The sequence below is a fragment of the Mustela nigripes genome, chromosome 2 (genome assembly GCF_022355385.1).
Source record: "Mustela nigripes isolate SB6536 chromosome 2, MUSNIG.SB6536, whole genome shotgun sequence".
NCBI lineage: Eukaryota > Metazoa > Chordata > Mammalia > Carnivora > Mustelidae > Mustela > Mustela nigripes.
In genome coordinates this window covers 219,126,637-219,154,502 of record NC_081558.1, presented here as the reverse complement: position 1 = coordinate 219,154,502, position 27,866 = coordinate 219,126,637, and the positions used below count along the sequence as shown (strand labels likewise).

Below are 27,866 nucleotides of genomic sequence, written 5' to 3'. Positions count from 1 at the left end.
AAACATTTCTTATGCAACCATTTCCCTAATGATGTTACTGCCCTTCTATTTTTTGAGATTTGACTTATTTCTCTGGGTTAGGGAAGGGCAGACAGGGAAGGAGAGGGACAAGCAGACTCCATGCTAAGTGCAGAGCCCAACATGGGGCTCGGTCCCAGGATCCTGAGATTATGACCTGAGCCAAAACCAAGAGCTGGATGCTTAACCGACTGAGCCCCTAGGCACCGTACTGCTCTTCTATTTAATGAATTCTGCCTCATTTCACTGTGCATGACACTTAAATTACTAAATTTTAGTTTCACAATAAATTCTAATCTTTCAGACACATGCATATTTCCTAAGCTCTTTTTATTTAAGTTCAAATATTTCATCCTCAAGATTTTCCATTTTTAAATAGCTTGCTTTATTATAAGAATACCGAAGGAGCGCCTGTGTGGCTCAGTTGGCTAAGGGTCTGCCTTCAGCTTACATTGTGATCTCAGGGTCCTGGGATCAAGACCCGCATAGAGCTTCCTGCTCAGCAGGGAACCTGACTTTCTCCCTCTCCCTCTGTGACTCCCCCTGACTCATGCTCAGGCTCTTGCTATGTCTCTCTCAAATAAATAAATAAATAAATAAAATCTTAAAAAAAAAAAAAAAAAAGAATACCATATATGATACAGAAAACACACAAAATATGTGTTAATCGACTGTTACACGTTGCTGGTAAGGCTTCTGGTCAACAGTAGTTATGTTTTGGGAAGTCAAAAGTTATAGGCCTATTTTCAACTGCATGGGGTGGGGGGGGTCAGTGCCCCAACCCCCTTGCTGTTGAAGGATCAACTACATATACAAATATTCTAGTTAGTAAGTTTGTTTTCACAGGAGTGAGGATTAGCAATTCTGAAACTAATCTGTATAAATTTTAAGACTGAGGAAGTAAGTGAATTTATTGTACATAAGGCGCCAGGTTTCTCACTATTGGTAAAAGGAATTAAGATTAAGGAGAGGGGTGAGAAGCTAGAATGATTCCCGTGATGTTGGATGGGAACTGAAGGTACTAGTGTGAACTCATGGTACTAGTGTGAACTCATGGTACTAGTGTGAACTCATAACTATACGCAGAGACTGACAAAGAAACAGAGACCTAGTTCTCTGTGGAAGCAGCCTGGAACCAAAGACACCCCAATAGCAATGAGCACACCTATCATCCAGATATTGGTTTCTAAATACCATTCTCCACTAAAAGAAACCAGAGCTCCTTGAAGAATTGGGTGATAACAGTCTGAAAAGGACAAAACAAACTTGGGAAATCTCTGTCCCCAAATGCAAAGAACTAAGGTGCCAAAAACAAGGCCATGTAGGAAAGACTGATGCCAATTTAAAGGCACACCCAATGGCCAAATCTCTGTATTTCGGCAACGAAATGGACACTGGCGTGGTTGCTGTAACGGAGCAAAACCTACAGAATAAACGCAGGGGGCCTGGCTGGCTCAGGTGGTGAGAGCGTGACTCTTGATCTCGGGGTCAAGGGTGTAAGCCCCATGTTGGGTGTAAGGTTTACTTAAAAAAGGGGGAAAAAAAAAAGAAAAGAAAAGAGAAATCCCTAAATCCACACTACCATGCACAACTGGACACACAAGCAGATGGGAGGGAAATGACAGCTCCTCCTCACAGCAGGACATCAACACATGGAGACAGAATAACAGACACAGAAATCATCATTTGGCCAACACCACCATAACAACTGCTGCAAGCAAGAATCACCAATGGAAGGTAAAATTAGTGGAGGAAAGCAGGAGAAATGGGGCTTTGCAGGGTCTCTCTCTTCCCACAATAAACTTACTAACACCAAAGTTAAAAACAGTGACTTTTCTATCAAGGGACATCTGGCAGGTCCCATAGTAACTCAGTGATCAAAGCTGACCTCACCAGTAGTAGTGAGACTACCACGTATCAATACCACCTGCACGGAGCAGGGAATCCTCACTTCTACCCTGTTCTCACCAGAACTTATAACCTGATTTTAATCAGAAGGAAACATCAAACAATCCCAAGCTGACGGGCATTCCACAAAATGACTAGTGAGGGATCGCCCGGGTGGCTCACCAGGTTAAGCTTCTACCATCAGCTCAGGTCAAGATCCCAGGGTCCTGGGACTGAGTACGGCATGGGGCTCCCTGCTCAGCGGGGAGTCTGCTTCTCTCTCCCCCTCTATCTCTCCCCCTGGCTTGTGGGCGCACGCTCTCTCTTTCTCAAATAAAAATAAAATCTTTAAAAAAAAAAATACCTACCAGTGACTCTTTGAAGATATCCAACTTATAAAAGACAAGGTAAGACTGAGAAAGTGTCTCAGACTGGAGGAGACTAAGCTGGCAGGACACTGAGATGCAGTACACAGTCCTGGACTGGAAAAAGGGCAGCAGTGGGACGGAGCGAGAACCCTGAACATGCTCCATCCGTTAGCTCACGGTCCTGTTTCAGCGTGAACTGAAACAGATTATGATCATCGTGCGGTAACACAAAACGTTAACACTTCAGGAATCAGAGCAAAGTGTCCATAAACCCTGGGCTAATTTTTGCAAATTTTTTAAGCTGAACGTTATTTCAAAATGAAAAGCTAGAACCCTTAACATAAAATTAAAAAACTTCTCTAACTTGAAAGCAAAAATAAAACCACCATTAACTATAAGTCATGAGCTTTTCTCCTCAAGGAGCCGTGGAGAAAACATGCAGAGAAGAGCCCTGGAAGCCAACTATCGGGCCTCTGTGTGTGGGGCGTTCACCTGCGCAGCCGTGAGGGCGGCGACCCCCCCCCCCCGGGACAAGCACAGGAGAGGACAGTGACCCTCAGGCCTGCAGTGGGGGATCAAGCTGACCCAAAGGCTGAGCCCCCAGAGTGCTGGCCAGCTGCGCCCCCCAACGAGGGAGTACAACAGCGACAGCTTCCAAATCTCGGAAGGAAAACTCCAGATGTGCAGGGAGAGTATCATGAATTCACATACTGGCCATGACGCCACTTTTCCAGTAAAGCAGGCCAGACGCATCACAGGTTTCCTCAAATTCTGCCCTCAGCCACCAGTGTTCCAGCCGCTTCTAGCAAACACCGGCCCCTGCCCCTGCTCTGCCTCACACGGCAAGGGCCCTCAGTAAGGTACCGAAGAAGCCACAACGCAAGCCCACCCACAGGCGACCCGGAGGCCAGGTGGGCCCCAACCCGCCCCCGACTAGGCCTCAAGCAGAGAGCGGTGCCTCGTCCAGCAGGTCGCCACTCCCGGAGCGTTTCCACCCAGGCCTTCTCCACCCCGACATTCAGAGAGAAAGTGAGGAACAGAGAGGGTGAGCGGACGAAGGAATATCATGGTTTAAGTGTCCAAAGAAAAAAGCCTGTTAAAGGGGCTGATACAGCCACACCCAGGGAGCACTGATAAAACCTCCACTACCAAAGCAAGAACCAATACCGACACTTGCCTTCAGTCAATCCAAAATCACAAAAGGTATAGGAGTGAAAACAATAGATACATTCCCTTTTTCATAAAGTGAAACTCTCTTTCCCGACCTCTGACAGGCAAAAACAGACCAAAGTTGCTGGTGCCACGAAGCTGCACCGAGCTGAGACACCCACCTGTGCTGCCTGTGCTCCCTCGGGGGTGTCGCTGCACGACGCATCTTTGCAAACGTCCCCTCTTCCCAGGAGTCCATCCTCGGGGGCTACCGGGCCCTCCTCCTGGACAGGCGCATCGACAGCCGGGCCCTTCCTCTTCGCCGTCTTTTTCTTCGGATGCGCACAGTCACCTTTGGCTTTTCTCTGTCGGAAGTGAGCAAGCTGCGCAAAAACGTCGAGAAGTAGTGAAGGCAAAGGTAAGTAAGAAAAAAGTAACAGAACCACAAAGCCAGCGAGCTGCTGGGGAACATGAGGCTGTGGCGCTCAGTGCGCTCGCCAGACCGCGCCAGACCCGCAGGTCAGCCGGCAGATCCCCGTCCCACAAACTCCGCCTTCATTAATATCTGCAATGCCAGCATTTAGGTTCAGAATTCGAGCCCAACGATCCCCCAAGAAGAACTGCTAATTACGCCTACATACAGACAAAAGAAAGCAATACGGCCAACGGGCAGAAGAGCTCTTCTAGCCCCTGGCAGTTCACAGAAAAATACGATTTAAAAAAGATACATCTATTTAAAAGACTGATAGCTTTATCAAGGCATGCTTAAGGTTTAAAACGATGTAAATGCTAAATCTCTTTTTGCTCCCATTTTCCCCCAATCGAGGAAATACATAGCCGAGCCAAAACTTCTAGCCACAGATTCTGAGGCAAGGTACAGAAATAGCAAAAAATTAATTAAGCCAGGTCAATCTACGATCCTCCTTTATGGAATCAGATGTTCTATTTTCCGTGACACAGCTCACAGTGCACCAGGGACCTCCAGAGTGTCACCCATCAGAAGACACAACCGAGCTCCGCTCAGTCCCTCAAACGGGAGGGTTTTGGAGTGTGCTCCCACACCATCTCCCGTAAGATCTTACTCGAAGGTAGGAGATGGAACACCGGCTTTTCCTGAGACACTAGCTCCTTCAAGTGACAGCTGTACTCATAAAAGCAGATGCATTTAGCAAGCACTTGTGTCAACGCAGACGTGCACACTTCCACAGACCCAGAGAAACTCCGTAAGGCCACTTACACGCGAGAAACCGTGTGTGGTCCGCTCGGCCTGTCTTCCAGGCCAGCCCCCCATTCCTCCCTTCATGGCCCCTCCGTCAGCTCTGTCCCCAGGGTCCCTCCCCCGTCACCACCCTCAAGTCTGGCCTGGGGTCTCCGCAAGAGGCGCCCTGCTTCCTCCTGCAAGGTGAACCTTCCTCGCCAGCCCAGCGCCCCGCAGGCCTGTGGAAGCTCACCCGCCGCAGGCTCGGGGAAGCACGTCAGATACTGGACTGCGGCGCAGCTTGGTCCCCCGGCCCAGCTACGGGCCGGGCTCGTGGAAGGAGAAACGGCCGCCGCCGCCCTGCTCAGACCCAGCCACAGTTCTGCTTCCCAGGAAGCCCGAATGAGGCCGCCCTGTCCTCGCCCTGCCGCCCCACCGCGGTCACTACGTGTGCGACGGGCTCTTCCCTGCAGCGGCCCCGGGGCTCCCTCGAGGGAGATCAGCACGGACCGGCCACAGCTGACCTCACGCAGCTACACCCCGGGCTCTGCCCGCTCGCGGGGGCCACGGCGCGGCTCTCCCTCATCCCTCGGCCAGCAGGGGCCTCAGCCCCGGAGCAGCCACAAGGGGGGACGGGGACGGGACGGGGCGGGCGGGGAGTCCAGCCTCAGCGGCCGTGTGCTCCCCTCCGCGGCCGCCCGGGTCGGGCCGCCTCACGGCTCAAGCCCACGCTATGCCCCTGACGCAGGTCCCGGGCAGAGGCAGGAAGACCCCGCGCCCCGCAGCCGCCCGCGCCGGAGCACGGAGCTCCCGGGCTTTCCCCGCCGAGCGGCCCGCACCTGTCCAGCGGGGGCTGCCCCCAGCGGAGCTCCGCGCCCGGGCCCCGGCCTCGAGCCCGCCGGAGCGTCCGGACCCCGGGCCGGCAGCGGGCACTCGGCAGGGCGGACCGGCCACTTGCCCCGGCCACAGGCCCAGCGTCTCTCGGGTTCGGAGCAGCCGCAGAGCTCCGGGAGACGCTAAGGCGCGCGGGTAGACGGCGGGAATGGAGCCGAGCCCGGACGAAGTCACGGCCCTACGCGCGGTCCCGAGCCCCGAGCTCCGGGGGCGGGGACGGGGCCGCGGCAGGTGCCGGGGCGCGGGCGTGCGACCGCGCGGGACAACAGGACGCGGGGGGGGGCGTTCCCAGGCCGCCCGTGTCCATCAGGGCGCCACTGGCCGAGACGTCCTGGCGCCTCCGGAGGCGGCCGCGCCAGCTTCCCTGGAAACGCGGGAAGGCGCGGGAGAGCGCGGGAAGGCCCCGGGCGGGGGCGGGAGCCCGCGCGCGGCCGAGACCGGCCCCCACCCCGCCCGCCGGCACCGCCCCTCCCCGCCGTGCGCTCCCACGGGCGTCCGCCCCGCCCTGCGCGCAGGCGCAGCCCCGCAAAACCCCGGCATGCCCCGCGCCTGGCCTCCTCGCGCCCCCCTCCCCCCCCGCGGTCCTCGACCGGTGATTGGCTGCGGCCGCCGTGGGGGCGGGGCAGGGCAAAGGGCGGCGGATTCAAGATGGCGGCGGCCAGGAGGCGGCTTCCAACCGAGTCGGCGGGAAGGGCGAGACTGTGCCGGCGGACCCTGCCTGCCCGCACCCGCTCCTAGCACGGAACAGGAGCGGTCACCGGAACCCGCCCTTGGGAACCCACGCTGGGACAGCGGGAGGAGGCGGCGGCGCTGCCGGTTACCTTCGCCCTCCCGGCCTCCACCTTCCTGCGCCGCTGCTCCTGCTCGTCTTCTTCCATGCCCTGCAGGGCTTCTCACGGGGCGCCCGAGAGGTGACGGGGTCGGAGGCCGCCGCCTTCGCTCTATTTACACTCCCTCCCCCTAGTCTGGGCTCGCCCTCCCCCCGCGACAACTGTCACGCAGACGTGAGCCCGGCTCCGCCCCCGGCGTGCGCCCTCCGCCCGCCGCCAATCCCGGAGGGGGTGGGGAGGGCGCGCTCCTGCCCTCGCGCACGCGCGGTGAGGGCGGTGCGACCCGGGTCCCGCCCCTGCCGGCCGCTGGCCTCCCATTGGCGCGATGATGATCCCGCCTCCCAGCAGGACCAATGGTGGAGCGCGGAGGCCTCTGCTGTCTCTGTGATTGGCCGGATTTAAAAAGGTCGTGCCCGGTGAGAGGGCGGCGGGCTCGGCGCGGGCCCCTAGTTCGGGTGCGTTCGCGCTGCGTCCCGGGCCGCACTCGAGCTTCGACGGCCCTCGGGGCGAGCGCGGCCGTGAGCCTCCGTCCGCGGTCCTGCTAGCGGGGAGCGAGGCGTGGCCAAGGCCCGTCCGGGCAGGGGGCAGGCGCGGGGGCAGCGCGGCCCGGACGGAGGGAGCCCGCCGGGAAGAGGCCGCGGCGTCGGGGGGCGCGGCCGTCCCGCACCTGCTCTCCGCGCGCGCTGCTTCCCGCCGGCAGCCTGGGCGCTGGGCGAGCTCCGCGGTCCCGGCCCGCACGTCCGCGCTGGAGCAGCGCCCGGGGACCCCGCGGGGGCCGCCGCACGGGCGAACCGCACGGCCTGTCCTCGTTGGGGCCGCGGCCGCGGGGCGCCCTGCCGAGCGGCCTTCGGTGCCCTCGAGACGTGGCCGCGGTCGGCCGGCGTCGGCGAAGGTCGCGCCCCCCTGACGGCGGCGGGACGCGGGCTCGGAGCGGGGCTGCCCACGGGGACCGCGGCCGGAGGGAGCGGGAGAGCCGCGCCGGCCTTGCCCCGGGCAGTGCTGCCGCGGACGCGCCCTGGGCTCTGGGGCTCCTGCTCGCCTGTCCCCGCGCCTCGGCTCCGGCGTGTGCGGGTCGTGCGCGCCCCGCGGGCTCCCCGGTGAGACCCACGGACGGTCACGGCGGGAGCGCCCGGGGCGCCTGCGGGGCTCCGCGGGTTGAGCCTGTGCCTTCGGCTCAGGTCGGGGTCCCGGGATCGAGCCCCGCGTCGGGCTGTCTGCTCGGCGGGGAGCCTGCTGCCCCCGCCCCGCGCCGGCTCGGGGTCTCATTCTGTCAAATAAATAGATAAAATCGTCCTCGTCTTCGTGACCTCGCGCCGGCCGCGTGCGGAGCCACCGCCTTGCGGACCCGGCGCATCGCTCGCGCGGCGAGTCGGCGGTCCACGCAGCCACGACCCCCGCGGGCCCCTCGGCGGAGGCTGGAAACCGCCCCGGAGAGCGCTCCTGGGTCACAGCACAGCCCTGCGGCAGCTCCGGGTCTCCGCCCGCATCGATGGTTTTAATGAGATGTTGAGATGCTCAACCCAAGGAGGAGACCGAACCCCCACTCCGTGAGCTGCACAGGGACCTCCGCGCACCGGGACTCCGGAAACGGATAAAAATAGCAGCTGTGGCTGAAGAAGCACCCGGGCCGGGCCATGGGGGCTGAGGTCAGCAGGGGCGGGGCGGGGCGGGGCGGGGGTCGGGGGGCGCCCGCAGGTGACAGCTCTGTTGCACCGTCTTCCTGAGTTTTCTGTAAATACCAACTTTTTAAATAAAAAAGCCGCCTAACAAACTCACGCCAGGGTGTGTGACGTCAGCCACGGGGTTGTCTCCTGGCTGCCCGAGTGGCGCAGTGCACTCCCGTCCGTGCACACTCAGACCTGCGGTTTGAACGCTGGGGCTGTGATGCGCAGGAAACCCTGAACGCTGAAGTGTACGGGCAATTTAAGGGACTTCTAGCCAAATTCTGGCCTCTGATACAAGTGCCTTGGCTGGGCCTCATGGAGGAGGGGCCGTCTGGGAGCGGATTCCTCCCCACCCCACCCCCAGCCCAGGGCTCCAGGAGCCAGTCTGCGCCACCCCGTTGTTGTTCGCTGGGCTGATTGATTTTAGAGCCACTACAACAGACTGATGCGTTTTGTGCCCCGTGCTCTGTGTGAAGGGTCATTTATAACAGGCTTCTCTTGCTGGGGGCCCCTCCCCGCCCCACCCGTGCTGCTGTGTCTCCAGCCACCAACTCCTGACCTGACCAGGGGACCTGCCCTGAGGTCGCCTGCCCTCTCTGGGCCGGGATCCCCACAGGGCAGCCCCAATCCTGCAATCACAATCCCTCCTGGAGGAGTGTAGCCCCATGTGGCCCTGTGTCCTGTGGGGTAGTGCCACCGAAGCCCCACGGGAAGCGCCAGAGCAAGTCACTGGTCCGCTCCCTGTGCTGCCCCCTCTGCCGCCCAGAATTTCCTGCAATCACAGGGATGTGGTGCCCCCACCGTCCTCTGGGTGTCCAGGCTTCACTCCCGTCTGGCTCTGAGGGTCCCTAGACGGGGCAGGGGGCCTGCCGGCCCCTTGGAGGTAACAAGGCTGAGGGGAGAGGAGCCCCGGCCGTCCGTGGGGGTGCACGCAGCTGCCCCCTCCCCCGCTCCTACCCCGACTCTTGGGGCCCAGTCCTGAAGGTGGGGCAATGCGTGGGAGAGTCAGGACTGTCTCCCCACACCCCTGCCCCAGGGCCTCACGCTGTCCCCTCTGGCCCCAGCTGCTGCTCATTGCCTGCCCAATAAGCCCCGCCCAGCTGCACCTGGAGATGAGCAGTGTTTATAGGCAACTCCTGTGCGGACCAGGCGGACCAGGCGGGGCCTGGGAAGGAGTCTCCTCAGAAACCTGGCCCCCCGGGGCCTTCCTGTGTCTGCAGCACCTAGCAACCACCGAGGCCACATGGTCCTCTAGGGGGTCGTGGCCACGCTCCCACACGCTCTCCTCTGGCAGCAGCGGCCAGTCTCCTGGAGGTAAACTCAGCCCGGCTCAGGAATCCTTCAAAGATACCAGGGTTGGGACGGCTTCTCTCCAGCCGAGCACTCCTTGCTTGCAGATAACCTGAGACCAGGGAGGAGTCCTAGGATGCTGGACTCCTCAGTGGCCGAGGCAATGACCCGACTCACCCTGAAACTCTTGGAGAAGGTAAGGCCGGGGGCAATCATGTTTCCAACAACTTGTCGAAGAAGCACAGATTTAGAAGGTACGTCAGGAGCCCTGTCGGTGTCCTCCTGCTGCCAAGGCAAAACACCGTCTCCTGCTTTTCAGCCTTAGGATGAAGGACTGTCGTTTCTCATTTTTTTGTTTTTCTCTGCATATGCAGAACCAACTAGGTTCCTCTGGCAGCTTCTCAGCCAGGAGACTGGATGCACCCATGACCCAGAGCATTTCCAGGGCCCACAGAACTCCCCCACAGAGCCTTCCAGCTTCAGTGCTTGGAGGAGAGAGGCCCTGGCTGGTGCGGGATCCACAGCCGCACACGCCGGCCTGGGACCCGTCCCGACAGCCCTCTTCCTGTCCTCCACGTACCAGCCCAGTGCTTCCTTCTGGGTGGCCCAAGGCCAATGTGGACGGACCGGCAGGGGTCCTCCCAGGAGAGGTTCAGGCTGTGCTGCTCAGCCCAGGGCTCAAGAAGACGGGGGGGGGGGGGTCAGGGACATGGGGCTGGCCTGGGTCAGACTCTGCAGAAAGTTGCTTGAAAGGGGCCGTTCATATTAGCGCATCTGCCCTAAGATTTCAAGGTTGAACTCGTGTGCCCCGAATGGAAAGTGTGAGGCCCGCCGTCCCTAAGAGTATGGACGACCCTTGCCACCTCCCTGCTCCCCAACTCTATCCCGGTTCCCTCCTCTGGGCCACCCTTCAGGCCCCCTGGGGCAGGTGCTCCTTCTCGACCCAGACCCACCCACTCACTCTCTCTGTCCTTCTCGACACAGAAGCTGGAGCAAGAGCGTGAGGCTGTGGAAGGGGATTCTGAGGACCCCCTGCTCCTAGCTGGTAAGAGCCCAGGTTGTTGAAAGCCGCCCGGGCACGAGACTTTCTCCTGGCTCCTTCCCTCCTCCTGATCCCTACAAGACTGTCCTGCTTCTCCTCCCTTGTGTGCAGGGTTGAAAGGGCATCTTCACACACTCACACTCACACATGCACGCACACACGCACACATTGTGCTCTGTCAGTCACACCTTCACAAAAACCCGAGAGCGGATACATTCATCGTTCCCGGCCTGCAGGTAAGAGAAGGGACTCCAGAGAGGTCTGATCGTCTGCCCTTAGTTGTCCAGCTCAGAAGTGGCCACTGGATTCGAATCCTGCTCTAGGGTGGCGGGTTCGCGGGGTTCAACCTGTCATGTGGGCACACACGAACTAGAAGAGAGGACTGCTCTCCAGGTAGCAGTGTCCAGCTTCAGGGACGTCCTGATAAGGTGCAAGGCAGGCGTAGGAGGACACTCCCTGTTCCTTGTTACGGGGAAGAGCGCCTTTAGCCGTGGGAGCTCCAGGAGACGTGTGAGGGCAGCAGGCAGAGCCCAGGGCTCAAACCCAGACAGGGAACTCCAAACCAGGCCACCGGGCCACCAGGCAAGAGCAGAACCACTAAGTGTGGGCCAGGGCAGTGGGGACCACCCCCCTCCCAGAGGACAGGCTGCTCTGGGCACCCTCAGGTCTGGGGTTGGGGAATGGGTGTGCTGTGCCAGAGGAAGGAAGGCCAGACCCTGTCTGGAGTCTCCTCTCGAGATGGGACCCCTCACTTGGAAAGCCGCAGAGGGCATACCTGAGGCTCAGGGGACCGGACCAGCCCCCAGGCTGCCTGGGGCCCCAATGGCTGCCGGTGGCAAGAGGCCAGGCTCACAGTCCAGTCATACTCAGGACCAAGCCCCGTCAGGACCTTGTCCCTCTCTCCAGCATCCAGCAGAGTCCGAGGAAAGGCTCCCTGCTGCAGGGCAGTGCGGTGCTTGGCCCTGCGTGGGGACCCGCCTGGTGTGACTGCAGCCCCTCAGAAATAAGATGATCCTTCCACGCAGGAAATGAGAACAGGCCGGACGCGGCCCTGCTGGACGCTCTGAGGAGGAGGCGAGCGCTTCTGCGGAGACTCTGGGTAGGCCACCTGTCCCCTGCTGCGTGGATAGGATCACGACCAGGCCAGAGGCACGCGGGAGGGCTTTCTGGACCCGGCGCGGGTCCCCTGCCGGCCTTGACTGGAGGGACGCTGGGGATGGACAGGACCAGCTGGGACACCACGCCCCGGGAGAGGTCAAGGCCTGCGTGCAGGTTTTCTGTTGTCAGGTTCTAGCAGGGGGCTGAGCTGAAAATCCCCGCTTTGGTCGCACGGTGGTTTCTAAGGGCGAAATGCTGGGCAAAGGGCCCCATTCCTACACAAAGTGGGATTTCAAGGTGGCCAAAGGCTTCGTCCAAACTAAACCAGGGAATGACCGCGTGAAGTGGTGAATCAGGTCCAAATGTGTAGTTACGATCGAATGCCAGAAAGAGAACGTACTCTGTGGGCTGGACAAAAAGACCAACCGGAAACCAGTCAGTTATTCGGTAAACTTAAGAAGTTCTAAGCTCCCTCCCCTCCCCGCCACGTAAGACGGAGGGCTGTTCCTATGTGTGGCCCCCATGAGGAGCCTGGGGCCCGAGTGGGCCAGGAGGACGCCAAGCCTGCAGCCCTGATGCCCCTCCCGCCTGAGGACCACAGTCCAGGGATTGGGGCCACGGTGCAGTGCGGGCCTGCCCTGGGTGGCTGTGCCCACCCCTCCTGGCTGTGGCCGTCCCTCCCTGGGCGCAGCAGTTCTGCCTTGTGGTTGCAGGAACAGCGTCTCCTAGAGGCCTCCCAGGCCCAAGGCCGGAGCGGGATGACCAGAGGAGGAGCCGGTGGGTCCGCACTGCCCCCAGAGGTGCCCCCTGTGGGCATCTACTCCCTGCCCCCACCAGCCCTGGAGCCGCCACAGATTATCCAATGCTCAGTAAGTGTTCAAGAGCCGATGGCAGAAGCGATGAGGGAGGGTGTGGTGCCCAAAGAGACTGTCATCTAAGCAGAGAGTGGGGGTCCTCGTGGTCTCAAGGCTCACCTCCGTGGCAGTGTGTGAAGGCTCCCCAAGAGGGTCAGTCCCCTTGGAACCAACAGGGGCTGCATTTCCCACGTCCAGGACACTGGACAGGGAGCTAGGTGGTTCCTCTCTGTGGTCCTCACAGGTGCCCTGGAAACCGGCTTCAGGGGGCATGGGGGTCTTATCCCTCATTACAGAGGAGAGCCTGGGGCCCCCATCTGGGCTCCTGACTCTCGGGTCCTAGCCTTTACACGAGAGACAGAAGAATTCAGCATCAGGTGGGCCCTGCATTGGGGGAGGAAGTATGTCAACTCTTTCTCAAAATTTCTTAATAACCAGGGGAACCCTAAGACCCTACTCCCAAGGGCAGACTTTGAAAAGGTGAAAGAGCTCCTGGTTTGAGAGCCCCACACCTCGAGTCAGCACTCTGGTGGCAAGCCGTGGAACGCAACCCAGACTTTCTTAAGCAGAAGAGAGTATATCTGAGGGCAGGCGAGTGCAGGCAGGGACAGAAGCCCGGGTCGGGGCCATCCAGGCCCTGGGGAGAAAGAAGGCCGAGGAGGTGGGCAGGACCACGTTGCAAAGGTTCTGGACCAGCTGGCTGGGGAGACGGTCAGCTCCGACAGAGGTGGGCAGGACCACGTTGCAAAGGTTCTGGACCAGCTGGCTGGGGAGACGGTCAGCTCCGACAGACCAGGCCTGTGACCTGGAGGGTGTTTGTTCTTTGGAAGAAGACTTGGCGGCACACGGCACAGAGTGGGAAGGGGCAACACCAGATCGGGGACGGATCTGGGCTAACCGAGCTCCCAGAGCCCCCGTTGCCCCTGGGCTGTGTCCAGGCTCCAGATATCCTGTTCCCAGCATGTGCCTTTGGATCTTCCAACACTGGAACCTCTTTCTAGGAAGGGTGGGAACGGTGGGGGTTGGGGCATGAGGTCCCCCTCATTCCCAAACACATTCACTGAATTCCCAGCAAGCCACGGGGGCGCAGTTCTGCGTGCGTCTTTCCTTCCACCCCGGGGACAGCAAAAGAGCAAGTAGGGCCTTGGTTGGTGCTGTGAATTTCCTTGATACTGGACTTGGAGACCCTGAGGCAGGGTGTCCCCTAAGCCAGGGCAGCTGTAGCTTCAGCCGTCTACGCAGCAGATAGCAACGTGTGGCTATGGGCCAAAGCTCCCCTGCCCTCTGACTTTGTGCAACCTGTACGCTGAGGATGGTCTTACACTTTTAAATGTGTGGGGGAGGGGCGCCCTCGCTTTGTGGATCTCCCTCTGCTCGTGCTCTCTCTCTCTCTCAAGTAAGTGAAATTTTCTGAAAAATTGGGGAAAATCGAAGAAGAATGGCTTGTAAAGTATAAAAATGATGTGAAACGTGCATCTCAGTGCCCACAGTGACGTGTCACCAGCCCCGGCCCGCCTGTGGTGGCCGCTCTGGAGCCCCACCGGCGGAGAGAAGCCGTTGCTGCCCAGGCCAGAGGGCCCACAAAGCCACAGCCAATCCCTGCCGGCCCTCTGCAGAGGCTTATGCCATCGCTTCTGGGAGCTGGGAAAGAGGACAAGGTCCGGGCCCTGTTCACCCAGAAGGGGAGTGAGATGGACGGTGTCTGACCGACACCTGCCGTGTGTGCTTCTCCCTGGAGGGAAGCTGGAGGTTCTCTTCACGACCTGCTCCTGGGAACAGAACCAGTGAAACCAGACATCAGCTTCCTCTCCTGAAGTCAGGGCATGTGGGAAGCATGACACATACTGTGTGTTGGGGCACCTGGGGGCTCAGTCGGTTCAGCGTCTGACGCGTGATTTTCGGCTCAGGTCATGATCTTGGGGTGGTGGGATCGAGCCCCACATTAGGCGTTGGGTTCCACACTGGGCGTGGAGCCTGCTTATGACTCCCCCACCCACCGCCACCCACGCGCACGCACGGGCTCTCTCTCTCTCAAGAAACACACTATGTGGTAGTGTACTGGGGCTCCCATAAAAAACCACCACAGACCGGGCAGCTTAAGCAACAAATTTATTTTCTCATATTTCTGGAGGTGGAAGCCCAAGATCGGGGTGCCAGCCAGTCAGCGTCCGGGCGCGAGTACTGCTCCCAGCCTGCACACAGATGGCCTTCCCTGTGCTCACGTGGCAGACAGAGGAAGCTCTCTGGCATCTCCCTTTTTATGGGGCCACCAGCCCTGTGGGATCAGGATGTCACCCTAATGACCTCACTAAACCTTTATAAGCCTCTTCACAGGTCTGATCTCCAAATACAGTCCCACTGGAGGTTAGAGCTTCAACATACGAATTCTGGGGGTGGACACAGACCTTCATAACAGATCATGTCCTGTTCGATGCGTAGGGTTAACCGTTTCAAGTTCCTCTTGGGTGGATGGAAAGATGGCGGAGTGGGTGGGCGCACACGGTAGGTCACAGTCTCCCGGGGCGCGTTCAGGGAGCTAATCATCCGGCTCTTTGTAGGGCCCCCAGCCTCCTGCCACCGTCATTCAACAGCTGCCCCAGCAGCCCCTCATCGCACAGACCCCCCCTCTCCAGGCCTTCCCCACTCAAAGATCAGGAAGTATTAAGGAAGGTAAGTCTTCCGTATTAATACTGCGATGGGTTTATAAAATTCTCTAAAGAAACAAAAAATATTTTGTAGACAGGATAGTCTTGAGGGTCAGCATTTGGCTACTCAGTCAAAGCTACATAGTAGCAACATGAAATGATTTTAACTTTAAGAAACCCTTAGAGGTATCTCGGAGGGAAGAGAACTGGGCCCAGCCCAACCAGCTGTAAAAACCTGGGCTAAACTGCTTCTCCTTTTCAATGAGTTTTGTTTTGTTTTGCTTTGTTGGGGGGCAGAGGGAGAGAGGGAATCTGAAGCGGGCTCCCCGGGAGCGCAGAGCCCAATGCCCGACACCCGTGCTGCCCTGCGGGCCCGATCACATGACCCTGAGGTCATGACCGGAGCCACGGAGCCGCCCACGTGCTCCTTCAATGAGTTCTAGAAACTTGAGATCTAAAACCGCGGCCCGGAGAGAAGTGTGCAGTTGGGTGTGAGCTGATGCGTGTGCACGTCCGTGGCCCCAACTCGGCAGGCAGTGAGCGCAAGTCCCTCCAAGCCCTGCTCCCCAGGACTAATGGCGCGTGGGAGCTGGGGCGGGGCTTGGGTCGTGTTCTCAGTCCTGTGCTTGCGACGGCCACCAGCTTCCATCGGCCCCGTGGGCCCCCCGTGGCTCAGCCGGGGCCCCAGCCTCCTGCCTCCCCTGATACACTTCAGCACACGCCAGTGGTTCCAGATGCCAGTGCGCCTGGACCCGCGCTCTCAGTGGCTGGAGACGGACGCCCGCGCGCCTTCATGGGGCTCGAGGGGAAGGAGACAGTATCAGGGTGAAAAGTGACATCTTCAGTATGTGTCCGTATGTGCCCGTCTGTGTCCGTCTGTGTCCATGTGTCCTTATGTATCTGTCCGTATGTGTCCGTCCGTGTCCGTCCGCATCCTTCCGTGTCCGTCTGTGACCGTCTGTGTCCATATGTGTCTGTATGTATCTGTCCGTATGTGTCCGTCTGTGTCCGTCCACATCCTTCCGTGTCTGTCTGTGTCCATACGTGTCCGTCCGTGTCCGTATGTGTCCGTACATGTCCTTCCGTGTCCGTCTGTGTCTGTACGTACGTGTCTTGCTGTTCCACATAGCATCAAGTCCTCACTCCACGCCTTACCCCGACGAGCTCCAAAGGTGAGCAGGAGATCTGAAGCAGCGGACCCACCATGGAGCTTGTGTGCACACCTGGCATTGTCGGAGGCCACATCCCTCCGCCACGCCTGCTGCCCCATGACTCTGTCCGGACCCGGCCGACCCGCCGCTCTCTCCCCAGACCCCACACGCCTCCAACCACCAGCGACCATTAGGCTGTTCTCTGTACTTATAGGTCTGACTCTGCTTATCGTTCATTTATTCATTTTCCCGGGAAGATGAATGCGTGGGGTCCGGAGCCCCCTCTCTGCAGTGGTGGGAGGAGCTTGCCACACGCTCGCCCCCCACCTCCCACCCAGCCACTGCTGCTCTTCACTTTCATTTCTATTTTTTTTAAGATTTTATTTATTTAACAGAGATCACAGGTAGGCAGGGGGGCAGGCAGAGAGAGAGGAGGAAGCAAGCTCCCCGCTGAGCAGAGAGCCTGATGCGGGGCTTGATCCCAGGACCCTGAGATCATGACCTGAGCCGAAGGCAGAGGCTCAACCCACTGAGCCACCCAGGCGCCCCTCATTTCTATTTTTTAAAAAGAGTTTATTTATTTATTTGACACAGAGAGAGACACAGTGTGAGAGGGAACACAGCAGGGGAGTGGGAGAGGGAGAAGCAGACCCCCGCTGAGCAGGGAGCCCCATGAGGGGCTCGATCCCAGGACCCTGGGATCGTGACCCGAGCTGAAAGCAGAGGCTTAATGACCCCACAGGTGCCCCACTTTTCCTCGTTCAGAACAACTTCCCAAACTAGACACCAGAAATCACCCCTGACAACCTACTCACCCTTTTGTATATTCAGACCACCCTCTGGAATCATCTTCTGTCATCTTGAAATAAATCCTTCCCACGTTCCTTGACAACAGACTCTTGAAGCTCCTCAGTGTTTGTTTTCTGGCGAATGTTTTTATTTCCCCTTTTAAAAAAAATACCAGTTTTGCTGGACATTCAGATCTAAACTGATAGTTATTTTCTCTCACCACTTCCTGAGGGCCCTTGTGATTATGTTGGGTCTACCCAGATAATCCAGGATAATCTCCCCACCTCAGGATTCTTTTTTCAAAAATTAATTAATTTTAAAAACTGTCGTAGGGGAACCTGGGTGACGCAGTCAGTTAAGCGTCCGACTCCTGGCTTCAGCTCAGGTTGCGACTTCAGGGTCATGAGATCGAGCCCCACGCTGGGTTCTTTGCTCAGTGGGGAGTCTTCTTGGGATATTCCTTCCCTCTGCCCTTCCCCCACCCCCGTGCATGTGTGCTCTCTCCAACCCCCTCAAGTGAATACATAAATCTTAAAAAAATTGTGGTAAAAACACATAAAATTTCCCACCTTAAACTCGTTTAAGTAGTGTTAACCGGGCCCGCACGGTTGAGCGACGGATCTTCAGAACTTTCCATCTTGCATCCAGGCCCCTCCTGCCAGCCCCAGCACACACGCCTACTCTGTCTTGGAATTGGATGACTCCAAGCACCTCCGAGGAGAGGAATCCTAGAGTATTTGTCCCTCTGTCGCTGGCTTATTTCGTGTGGAATAACGAACGTCTTCAAGTGTCATTGTGTGGTGGCAGGTGGCCGACTTTCCTGCCTTTTTAAGGCTGAACAGTTCTCCGTGGTATGCATAGACCATGGTCTTTTATCCCTTCATTTGTTGATGGACATTGGGTTGTTTGCATCCAAAGTTCTTTTTTTTTTTTAAGATCCTATCTATTTATTCGAGAGAGAGTATGAGTATGAGTGGGGGGCAGAGGAAGAGGGACAAGCAGGAGCCCGATGCGGGGCTCATTCCCAGGACCCCAGATCATGACCTGAGCTGAAGACAGATGCTTCACTGACTGAGCCCCCAGGCGCCCCAATCCAAGATTCCTAATCACATCAGCAACATCACTGTCACCACGTAAAGAAACTCAGGTCACAGGTTCCAGGTATGAGGGTATGTACATGCCAGGGGCCATTGTTCAGCTGACCATGCTCTCCAGTCATAGTGGTTTTTTAAAAAGATTTTATTTATTTATTTGACACAGAGAGAGAGACCACAAGCATGCAGAGAGAGAGAGAGGGAAGCAGGCTTCCCACTGAGCAGAGAGCCCGATGTTGGGCTCGATCCCAGGATGATGGATGGGTCCTTTTTGATACACGGACTGCCAATCGCTTTCTTTGTGGTGTCTCTGGATGAACACAAGTTCTTAATTTTTAATAAGGTTCAGTTCTTCAGGCTTTTTTTCTTTGTGGGGTTGGGGTCTTTGCTGTACTGTGTAAGAAGCCATTACCTGCTCAAGGTCATGAAGACATTCTACAGTTGGTTTACTTTTCCCATTGAGGTTTATGAACCACCTGGAATAGATTTTATGAGCTCTGAGTTAGGGACTGGTGTTATCTTTGCCACAGATATCAGAGTGGCTGGGTACCATGTCCTGAAGACTGTGTTTCCCCATAACACCAACGTGTGCCCCTTATCCTGAGGCAGTTACACTGTGTTTGTCCCTGTCTGGATCTTCCTCTCATCCAGTCTTCACAGGCTGGTTCTGCTCAGTGGGAAGCTTTCCGGGGACACGTGAGCTGGCCAGGCCCGGCCCCACGTGGTTCTCCTCAAGGGTCTTCACCCAGAACGGGGCTGCCAGACTCAGCCCCTGCACATTCTCTTCCTGCAGGGAACCTGAGCTCCCGCCGCTGTCTCGCTGTGGGAACCTGGCTCCGTGCCCCCATCCCCCACCCCACTGCTCTCAGGCCTGCGACACAATCTATTAATCAAGGGTCTCTGGAGAAACAGAACCAACAGGGCGCGTCGAGAGAGAGAGAGAGAGAGAGAGAGAGAGAGAGAGAGAGAGTCGTATTTTAAGGACACACCACCAGCCTCCCCTTTTTTGACTGGGGATGTGAGTGGTTTAGGGACCTGCCTGCCTCTGGTCTTGGGGGCTGCCTGATTTCCAGGGGCCTCAGTGTTGTGGAAAGAACCCATGTTTACCTCCCACACAGACGAAAACGTGTTTGCTTCATAGTACCGGGGACTGGTGAAGAGATTTGTTTCCTGGGGCCTCAGGCCTGGGAGCTGAAAACAATAGGGATGTGCTCTCTGTCTGGAGGCCGGAATTCTGAAATCCGGGTGTCACATGGCCAGGTTCCCTCCAGAGGCTCTTGGGTGGGGGTGGAGGGGTCCCTTCCTGCCTCATCCAGCAGCGGCTCCGGGTGGTCCTGGCTTGTGGCCGTGTGGTCCCATTCCCGCCCCGTCTCCATGCGGCCTCCCCTCTGCTGTGTCGAGCCTCCCTCTGCCTCTGTTATGAAGACGCTCGTCTTGGATGTATGGCCTGGATAATGCCGGATGATCTCATTTCAAGATTCTTGTTATGTCTGCAAAGATTTTCTAAATGAGGTCACATTCGGAGGTCAGGGGGGTTAGGACGTGGACACAGCTTTCGGGGGCTGGCATGTAGCAGAAGCGGAGCAGCCTCTCGGAGCCCAGCCGGACACCCTCAACAGCCCGCCAGGCACACACACCCTCCAGCCCAGAAGCTGCAGAACCTCAGAACCATCCCCGGACGCCTGTGCCTGGAGCGCCTCTCGCTGGTGGAGCGCTGAGTGCGTCTCGGCCTCTGCGAAGCCCTAAAGCCTTGTGCGGGGCCAGGCCTGGTGGTGCGCGTGGAGTGTGTGAGTCATGGGGCCCCTCTCGCCTGCCTCTCCTTTCAGACATGGTGGAGATGATGCTGATGCAGAACGCCCAGATGCACCAGATCCTCATGCAGAACCTGATGCTCCAAGCCCTGCCCGCAGCGTTTCCGCCGTCCCGGGGACCACCGGCAGCGCCCCCGCATCCTATCCCCCAGGTAGGCTCAGCTGGGGCAGGTCTGGAGGTAAAGAGGCCGCCCGGATCAAAACCAGAGGGCCTGGGTGGCTCTTCTTCTGCAAGTCCATGCATCGGTGTGACTCTGAAAAGCACAGGTCCGACTCCTGAGTCTGTGACCTGCTTGTGAAACGCTCTGGCGCTCGCTAGTCCCACCTAGAAGCGGACGGAGTTCCGCGGTTTGGGGCCCAGAAGCTGCCTCCAGAGCCGATGAGCTCGGCTGGCACCTCCCTGCCCCTTCCCTTCCTTGCTCCCCTCCCTGCCTCTCCCTTCCTCTCTTCCTCCCCACCCTCCGCTCCTCGACACCCCTTCCCCTACAACGGGCTGGTGTGTGGGCTGTGCTGAGGACCTACAGTGGGTCCCCTTGTCCTCCCGCGAGCCTAGAGGCAGAAGCCGCCCTCCGTGCACCACCACCACCACTACGCGCCCCCAGCCCCCCTGCAGGCCATCCCGGCACCTGGCTCCCTGGCCGGGTACTCCACGTGGCCCGCGGTGGTCTCGGCCACGGCCCTCCCACCTGCCTCCAGCGTCCTGCCGGCCCTCCACCACTTGGCCGGGCCCGCCCCAGCGGCCCTTAGCCCGTAAGTCAAGGCCAGCTTCCCAGTCCGTAGGGTGGGAGTAACCTTAGAGCCTGGGTCGCACCTCCTCACCCCTGCTGACAAGCCAGCGGGCCTGTCTTTATCTGGGCCCAGGCCGAAGCAGGGAATTTGGAAAGGCCCTCCTGTCGTCTTGCAGGTGGGTCCTTGCAGCACTGGGCCCTGGAGGTCCCAGTCTGAGAACGGACCCCATGCCACCCTCCAGGGGAGGCTGCTTGTGGCTTGGGGCGTCCATCCAGCCCAGTATGAGCAGGGCTGTGGGGACCCTCCCCTGAGCCCCGGCCGCATGGCTCACCTGTAGTGTGGGGTCTGCGGGCCGGGTCCAGGCAGTGACCGCACCCACGTGTCCCAGCTTCCCCAGGGTGGCATCTGACGGCGTCCAGCCCGCACCAGCTCCGGGTGTGTGAGCCTCCGCACGTGCACTCTGGTGAGCCTCGGGACCTGGTTCCCCACTGGGTGCGGTCGGGGAGGCCCCACGAAAGGTTGCAGCCTGGTCCCTGGGGGCAGGGCTGAGAGTCCGGGGGGAGTGCAGTGTTCTGTCAGGAGAGACGGCCCGGGAGCTGCGGAGAAAAGGTGGATGGGGTTAGCTGCTTACATGTTGAAGCCTTCCCGTGGGAGAAACCCCATACACAGGGTCAAATATGACACTAAGTAGGCCCTCGGTCTGCCCCCCAGGCGGGGGCGGTGGGGAGGGCTCCTGTTGGGGGGACGGCACAGGCCACCGGCCGGGGTCTCCCCAGAGGAGACGCGCCTTCACTGTTCTCCTTGCCGACCGGCACCGCCCGGTCTTCTGGAGACGCTGGGGTTGAACGTGGTTCCTTCAGTGGGGCCGGAGTCTCCTCCCTTTCGGGGGCTTTCTCTGCCTGTTTGCTCCCCTGGTTGTCAGGGCTTCTGAATGTCACCGTTACTCTCTTCACTTTTCCTGACCTTTGTTTTCTGGGTGGAATCATGTTCCCTTGTTGTTTTAGTTATTTACTTTTAAAGATGTATTCATTGATTTACTTATTTGAGAGCGTGTGCGCATGCGTGAGGGGCAGAGGGAGCTGGAGAAGCAGGCTCCCCGCTCAGTGGACCCGGGACCCTGAGGTCATGACCTGAGCCAAAGGCAGGCGCTCCATCGCTTGCTGTTGTGACATTTTCATTTAAATGTCATTTTTAAGTGCTACACATGTTCTCATCGGTCCCCTTTGGGGTCAACTCTCTTGTGCCCTAAGTTGCAAGGCCGCAAGCGCCCACCGTGCTACCTCCTCGGATGCTGCAGGCTCGCCAGAACGGGAAGTGCTGGGTGGCTGGGTGGCTCGCCGGCCTGGGAAGCGGATGGAAGCAGGTGGCTGAGGACCTGGCCTGCCGCTCAGCTCCGTCAGGGGGGCCGCCTCGGGGAGCCTCACAGGCCGGACAGCGGCAGGCACCCCCGGGGTGTGCCTGGCATGAATGTGCTTTGTGAAACGCAATTAAAGGTCTAAGTCAAGGGGTGCCTGGGGGCTCGGTCCCTTAAGTGTCTGCCTTTGGCTCAGGTCACGATCCCAGGGTCCTAGGATCGAGCCCTACATCGGGCTCCCCACTCAGCGGGAGGCCTGCTTATCCTCCTGCTCCCCCTGCTTGTGTTCCCTCTCTCGCTGTGTCTCTGTCAAATAAATAAAATCTGTTTTAAAAAAAAAAAGGTCTAACTCAATTTTTTATTTTCACATTGACATTTTATAACATGGTTTTCCTATTCAGTTTTATTTCTCAACATAACTATTAATTCAATATAGGGAAGAAGTTTGGCAGAAGCTGGCTTTCTTGGCCTAATAAATTCGAAGAATGGTTTTGTCTGCGTCCAACGGAAAACCCAGCACTTCCCTGTGAACCTCCGTTACTTGCACACAGAACAGATGCTTGTAGTCACGGATTCTGTGGCAGCTGGGGGTTCTGCGGTCCCTCTCGGTTCCGACACCATCTGCCTGCGGAGGACTCAGTCCCATGAGACTGCCCTGTGCCAGTTGCAAACTCAGGTTGTCCCCTGTGCTTCCGACCTGCTGCGTCAGGGAGCAGAGGTTCCCATAAACCCCTTTCCAGGTTTGATTAGAGCCGCTCACAGAACTCGGGCAATGCTTACCGACATCGACTGGTCTACTTAAGGGGGTGATAAGGGGTGGGGCGGGTCTGGGTGGGTTCTGAGCACCGGAGCTTCCGCCCCATGGAGTTGGGGTGCGTCACCCTCTCCGTGTGGACATGTGCCCCTAGTGGGAAGCTCTGAGCCCCATCCTGTTGGGACTCACGGGGCTTCCTCATGTACGCCTGAGGGAGACAACTGCATCTCTGAACACACAGAGGAGAGCAGAGGCCAGGGAACCCAGTGGATGCCTGGAGCAGGAGGGACCCAACCTGGCAGAGGCTGGGTTTGCGGAAGCTCTGGAACCAGGCCACTGTGGCCAGGTCGGGGTGGACAGAAGTGCCACGTGGAATCAAATAGCCAAGGTAGAGCCCCAAGGCTGGGTGGGGCGGCCTTTCCTCAGATTTAGGTCAGATGGACACTGGGTGACATGCTCTGTTGTGTTCAGTGACATATAAAAACCCCTCTGAATCTATAAAAAAGAAAAATCAATAGAAAAATAAGCATTAGGGACAGCTGGGTGGCTCAGTCAGTTAAATGGCCAGCTTTTGACTTTGGTTCAGGTCATGATCTTGGGGTGGTGAGCTGGAGCCCTGCATCGTCCATCAGGCTCAGTGGGGAGTCGGCTCAAGATTCTCTTTCTGTTCCCCCAAAATAAATCTTTAAAAAAAAGAAAAATGAGCACAAGACAAGCAGTTAGTGAAGAGCTCTGGTCACTGGTGACGAGAAATGCAGGACAGGCTCGGTGTATGCACGACCAAGGGAGGGGTTGGGGTTTGTGGAGGCTGAGGTCTGGACCCCAGGGTCACTGCTATGGCTGCAGGGGGGAAGTGACCAGGTCCTTTGGAAGTACTGGGCATTGCCTGATAAAGCTGACTACGCTGCCCATACCGCCCCCAGCTGCTCTGCTCTGAGGCCCATACCCAGGGGAAATGCGCTCCCTACGGCCTGTGCCCCCGACGTGACCACAGAGGCACGGGGGATGTACGAAATTCCTGCTGACAGGAGTAGCTGGTCTCGGGATCCCTTCTTAAAAAGAACCGCAGAGCCTAGAGCTTGTGGGGTCATCTTTGGTCTTTGCTGAGACATTCTACCGAGAACAAGCTTCACTACAAGCAGGCACGCATACCCCACAAGGCTTCAGGGGTGCCACAAGCCCAATTCTGGGTCCTTGAGGGGCTGGGGAAAATTCAGGCTGACAAGATATCCAGTGGGAAATGCATTTTCATGTTTTTCAATTGGATTCACGGGAGAAACCAGATTCTTAGAATTGTAGTAACCCTGGATTAGAGGCTGCGTTTCGTTGCCGTGACCTCTTCAGAGCTCCTTGGCAGAATTTGTGGTGCTGTTGCCAATACCGGTCCCGGGAGGCCCAGGCAGTGCAGGCCCAAGGTTGGCTCAGCGCACCTCTGCGGCCTGCTCCCCCGATGCTCTGGGCCCAGAACAGCTTAGATAAGGCTCTGTGGTGCCTCCCAGGTTTGCTGTTGTACCAGAAGAGAAGGCGGGAAACAGTTACAGGGAAGAGGACGGGAAGCAGCAGCCGAGCTCAGGGAGCCTCGCGGAGCTGGGAGACACTGAGCTCCGTGTGGACACGGGCATCTGGGGCTCAGCAGCTCTGGCCACAGCAGTGCCACGGGAAAGAGGACGTAGGTAGGGTCCACAAGAAAAGCTCTGACCAGGGGCTGCGCCCACCTCAGGAGCCAGGATGGGCAGATGTCGGCTGTGGGTCACCTGGCTGAGGTTGTCGGGGGGCTTGCAGCCCCGCTAAGGGTCAGCTTGTGCCTCCCCTCATAAAGGCACCCAGCGAAGGCTCTAAGTCACAGTGCTCTTAAGGGGTAAGTGGAGACTAGAGCCAGTGGGTGTCTTGCAGGAAGGAGAGCGAGGGGCACATCCTCCCTGGGCTGCCTGTTCCACTCTCCAGAGCGGGCTGGAGAGGCAGGAGAGGGAAATGCCTCTGGCCACAGGCAGAACCTCAGGGGATAAGGGCCCCGTGCTCCAGCTCTGCAGCCTAAGGGCTTAGAACTACTTCATCTGCAACAGCGAAATGACGTTTGCTAGGTGCTGAACGAAGTCATGAATGGACACATCTTTTACACTTTCACAAAACGGTCAGGCCCCACTCATGCCGTTTTGCCCCATTTTGCCTGAGCCCCACAGGGGACCAGGGACCAGCAGGGCCCTCTGTTTAGTAGAGTCCCTGGTCCTGGGGGGCCTGAGAGGGGAGGGTCCATCTGCCATCCACCATCTCTGGACTCTAAAGAATCCACCGGGTGCCCCCTGGGTGCCGGGCCTCCAGCACCCTCAGAAGAGGCCCCTGGTCAGGGGCTGGAGCCTGGTCCCGGTGAGCCGGCTCAGCTCTTCGAGAACCTGCTTCTCCTTCTGGAACATCTGAAACAAAGGAGTGCAAACCAACTTGGAGACCCCCGCCCAGCCTGGCCCAGGGGTGTCCACGGCTGTGGCGTGAGGCTCCTCAGCTGTGTGGCCCCCCAGAGCCAAAGCGCAGGACCTGTTCACCCTCACCCAGCACGTGCACACGAAACGTGGACGTGCTGCCTGCAGGGTGAGGGGTGGGGCCGGCAGCAGGACTGGGGGCCAGGGGCCCAAGTAGTGGTCTGGGGCAAAGAAGAGGAGCCCCTGTCTGGGGCTGCAGGAGAACAGGCCAGATGGGTCAGCCGGGCCCAGAGTCCACTGGAGAGGGATGTGTGAGGACTGACCCTCCGGGGGGAAAGAGTGCTCAGTGCCCCGGGAAGCCCTAGGAGGGCTGGGGTCCCTGCTGGAGGTGACATCACGGGCCCTCTCTGAGATGCTGCCAGAGGGGGGCGAGGGGGCCACAGCAGGGCCAGCCTGTCACCTGGAAGGGAAGCAGAGCCACAGTGTCCCTGGTGGGGACCCAGCTTGAGATGGCTGCATGTGCGGACAACTGCATCAGACTTGCTTGTTCATTGAAAAACAATTTTTGTGCCTTCCAGAGAGCCTGATTATTTGATTACAAATATAATTTGAGTTTATTAAATCCAATATGGTTCATATACCAACATACACTCTTAAAATGGGGCAAGTATTGTCACTTCTCAGGGAAACAAACAGCTAAATAACTTTACCCTGTAGGTCTCTCTCAGATGCCTGCATCTTCTGAATCCTGTTCCCACCTAATATCATCACAATTTCTCTTGTAAAGAATTTTTGATTTTTAGCCATTAGAATTTTATAGAATTTATAAAATTCAGTCTCCCTGGCTCAGATCTTCCTTTCAACAGCAAATAAGTAATACAGTTAGTAGCATTTGGGGAGCCCCATATTTTAAACAAACAATGTTAGTCTTTTGTTTTGTTTTGATAAAGCAGGCATTTGTAAAATCCTCAATTTACTGCGTTCCCCCCAGTTTTGGTTTTTGTACTTGACTGCAGGGGCAGCCCAGGCCGCTCTGGTTCCTGGGCACCTGGCGCGCAGGGCACTGCACCCTCTGTACCCTGAGGGACCGGGGACAGCTCCTACCTTCTGCCACTCAGCCTCTGTGCTGTGTGTGAAGCCCAGCAGATGACAGAGCCCATGGGTGGCAGTCACCTGTCAGAACAATTAAAAAGCTGCTTCAGGAACTGATCATGACCAATCCTTGAGCCAAGGGTGGGGGCGATGGATGGGACGGACGGGCGGGCGGACGGACGGACGGGATGAGGAGGACGGAAGGGAGGGCGAAGTCAGCCCATGCATGGTGGGCGCTTAGGAACCTAGGGGCAGGTGGAGGGTGCCTGGGGCCGAGAAGGTGCCTATGTGCAGCTAGGGGCTAGGAGGAGAGGGTCCCAGGCCTGGTGGGCTGGCCCTCCACTGAAGGGCATGGGATCTCCGGGAGGTGGGGGTCACAACAGCCCTGCAGGGGTGTGCCGCTGGCATGGCGGTCGCAGAGCACAGGCCCGTGCTGAGCAGCTCTGTCCGTGCTAGAGCTCCTGCCACGCCCCTGGCCAGAAAGTCCCTTCGCCCAGGGAAGCAGAATTCTGACCTGTTTCCTGCCCTCTCCTCAGCCGACACTGCTAGGGAGGCTAGCAGGCCCAAGGCCTAGGCTTGCTCTCTGTGGGATGATGAGAGGGTCCTTGCTGCCCCCGCTTGTAGGTGTCCCTCCCGCAATAACCCCGTCCTTCCCGTGAGACGGTGTGGAGACGGGCGTCCCGTCCATGGCCCTCTTCCCAGGCCTGTTTACTTCAGCTTCCCACTCACAGTGAGGACATCAAAGTAGTCCTCCTCTCCTCCGCACTGCTGGAAGATATACTCCACTCCCAAGAAAATGTCTCCCAAATTGTAGTCGTCTGGAGTTTCAGGCTGGGGAAGTTCCCCTGCTTTCACATTCTGCAAATGAGGAAATACAGAGCTGAAGAACAGGAGGTCAGGAACTAAGTGATGACAGGCCTACAGATTACATTCTGGAAGACCCCTACTCCGTAGTCCCAGGGCAGGTGAGGGTGGGGGGACTACAGCAGAGTCCCTCTTGGCAGGTGACCTGGGACAAAGGAGCGGCTTCCCTCTCTTTCATCTTCCCAGGGCACAGTCGCACAGGCTCGCGCGGGTACAACTGTGTGTTTCCGTCCTTGGTTACTTGTCCCAGATGGTTTTCCACGTTCCCACAAAAGAAACCAGCAGTCCCTGCGTCGGAGGGCTGTTCACACTAAGCTAGTCCTGCAGGTGGATGTGAAGGGTATCAATATGTTCCCTCCCTGTTAGGAAGAAACACCACGGGACTATTCATCTTCCTTCCTTAGCGGAGACCCTAGCGGAGCACACGGTGCACGCGTGTTCCAGCAAAGTGCTCTCCAAGGGTCTGTTGATGCTCTAACGGTGTGGGCAGCCTTGGACCAACCACGTGCAGCGGGGAGGGAGCAGCCCAATCGCTACCTTCTCTTTGCTCAAAAGACCTTCTCAGTGTTGTTTTTCGTTTTCAGTGAAAAGATTCAGTGTTATCCACTTGTTTCAGCCCTACGTGTTTGTTACTGTATCCCGCTTAAAATCCCCGAAGCAGGGGTGCCCGCCGGCGCAGTGGGTGGAGCACAGGCCTCCTGACCTCGGGGGTGTGAGTCTGACCTTGGCTGGGGGTGCAGAGGACTTAGAATCAACAACTACAACAGCAAGTCTTTAAAAACACCGCAGAGGCTCTCGAGTCCTCTCCTGACCCCCGGCAGCGTCAGGGCGCGGTTCGCCCCGGGCCAGCGGGGTCGCCGACGGGGGGGGGGGGGGG

At 58.1% G+C, this 27,866-nt stretch overlaps 3 protein-coding genes across 16 annotated transcripts in view; 1 reads left to right on the top strand and 2 right to left on the bottom strand.

The window, feature by feature from the left end:
- Window positions 1-3,606: 3,606 nt before the first annotated feature.
- On the bottom strand, window positions 3,607-4,849 carry LOC132012499 (uncharacterized). Its single transcript, XM_059392574.1, has one exon. It carries the CDS (start codon window positions 3,892-3,894, stop codon window positions 3,691-3,693), a length of 204 nt encoding a protein of 67 aa, XP_059248557.1. The 5' UTR covers window positions 3,895-4,849; the 3' UTR covers window positions 3,607-3,690.
- A 2,742-nt stretch (window positions 4,850-7,591) lies between these two features.
- Window positions 7,592-21,774, top strand: C2H21orf58 (chromosome 2 C21orf58 homolog). 8 transcript variants are annotated; one of them, XM_059392559.1, is made up of 11 exons: window positions 7,592-7,990; window positions 9,073-9,322; window positions 9,406-9,494; window positions 10,283-10,343; window positions 11,366-11,439; window positions 12,152-12,307; window positions 14,851-14,962; window positions 19,798-19,934; window positions 20,336-20,532; window positions 20,900-20,974; window positions 21,762-21,774. In XM_059392559.1, the coding sequence occupies exons 1-10, from the start codon at window positions 7,979-7,981 to the stop codon at window positions 20,952-20,954; spliced, it is 1,143 nt and encodes a 380-aa protein (XP_059248542.1). In that variant the 5' UTR covers window positions 7,592-7,978; the 3' UTR covers window positions 20,955-20,974; window positions 21,762-21,774. The 8 variants fall into 8 exon arrangements, with proteins under 8 accessions (XP_059248542.1, XP_059248549.1, XP_059248541.1 ...); XM_059392566.1 differs by lacking the exons at window positions 20,336-20,532; window positions 21,762-21,774 and having other exon boundaries at window positions 20,900-20,970; XM_059392558.1 differs by lacking the exons at window positions 19,798-19,934; window positions 20,336-20,532; window positions 20,900-20,974; window positions 21,762-21,774 and adding exons at window positions 15,653-15,791; window positions 16,067-18,024.
- YBEY (ybeY metalloendoribonuclease) overlaps window positions 18,099-27,866 on the bottom strand; it is a 10,696-nt gene continuing 928 nt past the window's right edge. Inside the window, exons 2-8 of one of the 7 annotated variants that reach the window (XM_059392570.1) lie at window positions 26,855-26,983; window positions 26,138-26,206; window positions 23,772-25,030; window positions 20,843-21,107; window positions 19,079-19,461; window positions 18,384-18,447; window positions 18,099-18,281 (exon numbers count right to left, since the gene is read on the bottom strand). In XM_059392570.1, coding sequence (XP_059248553.1) covers window positions 24,944-25,030; window positions 26,138-26,206; window positions 26,855-26,983 — 285 coding nt within the window. In that variant the 3' untranslated portion in view covers window positions 18,099-18,281; window positions 18,384-18,447; window positions 19,079-19,461; window positions 20,843-21,107; window positions 23,772-24,943. Of the gene's footprint in view, window positions 19,462-20,842; window positions 21,108-23,771; window positions 25,031-26,137; window positions 26,207-26,854; window positions 26,984-27,866 lie in introns of all 7 variants that reach the window. The other 6 variants (XM_059392568.1, XM_059392569.1, XM_059392573.1 and 3 more) reach the window with 6 other exon arrangements.

Bases quoted from the DNA above. Each gene is read 5' to 3' on its own strand.
- LOC132012499 (XM_059392574.1), bottom strand. From the start codon at position 3,894: ATGTTCCCCAGCAGCTCGCTGGCTTTGTGGTTCTGTTACTTTTTTCTT.
- C2H21orf58 (XM_059392558.1), top strand. The intron at 14,963-15,652 runs GTAAGTCTTCCG...GATACACTTCAG, and splicing joins ATCAGGAAGTATTAAGGAAG to CACACGCCAGTGGTTCCAGA. The intron at 15,792-16,066 runs GTATGTGCCCGT...TGTTCCACATAG, and splicing joins GACATCTTCAGTATGTGTCC to CATCAAGTCCTCACTCCACG.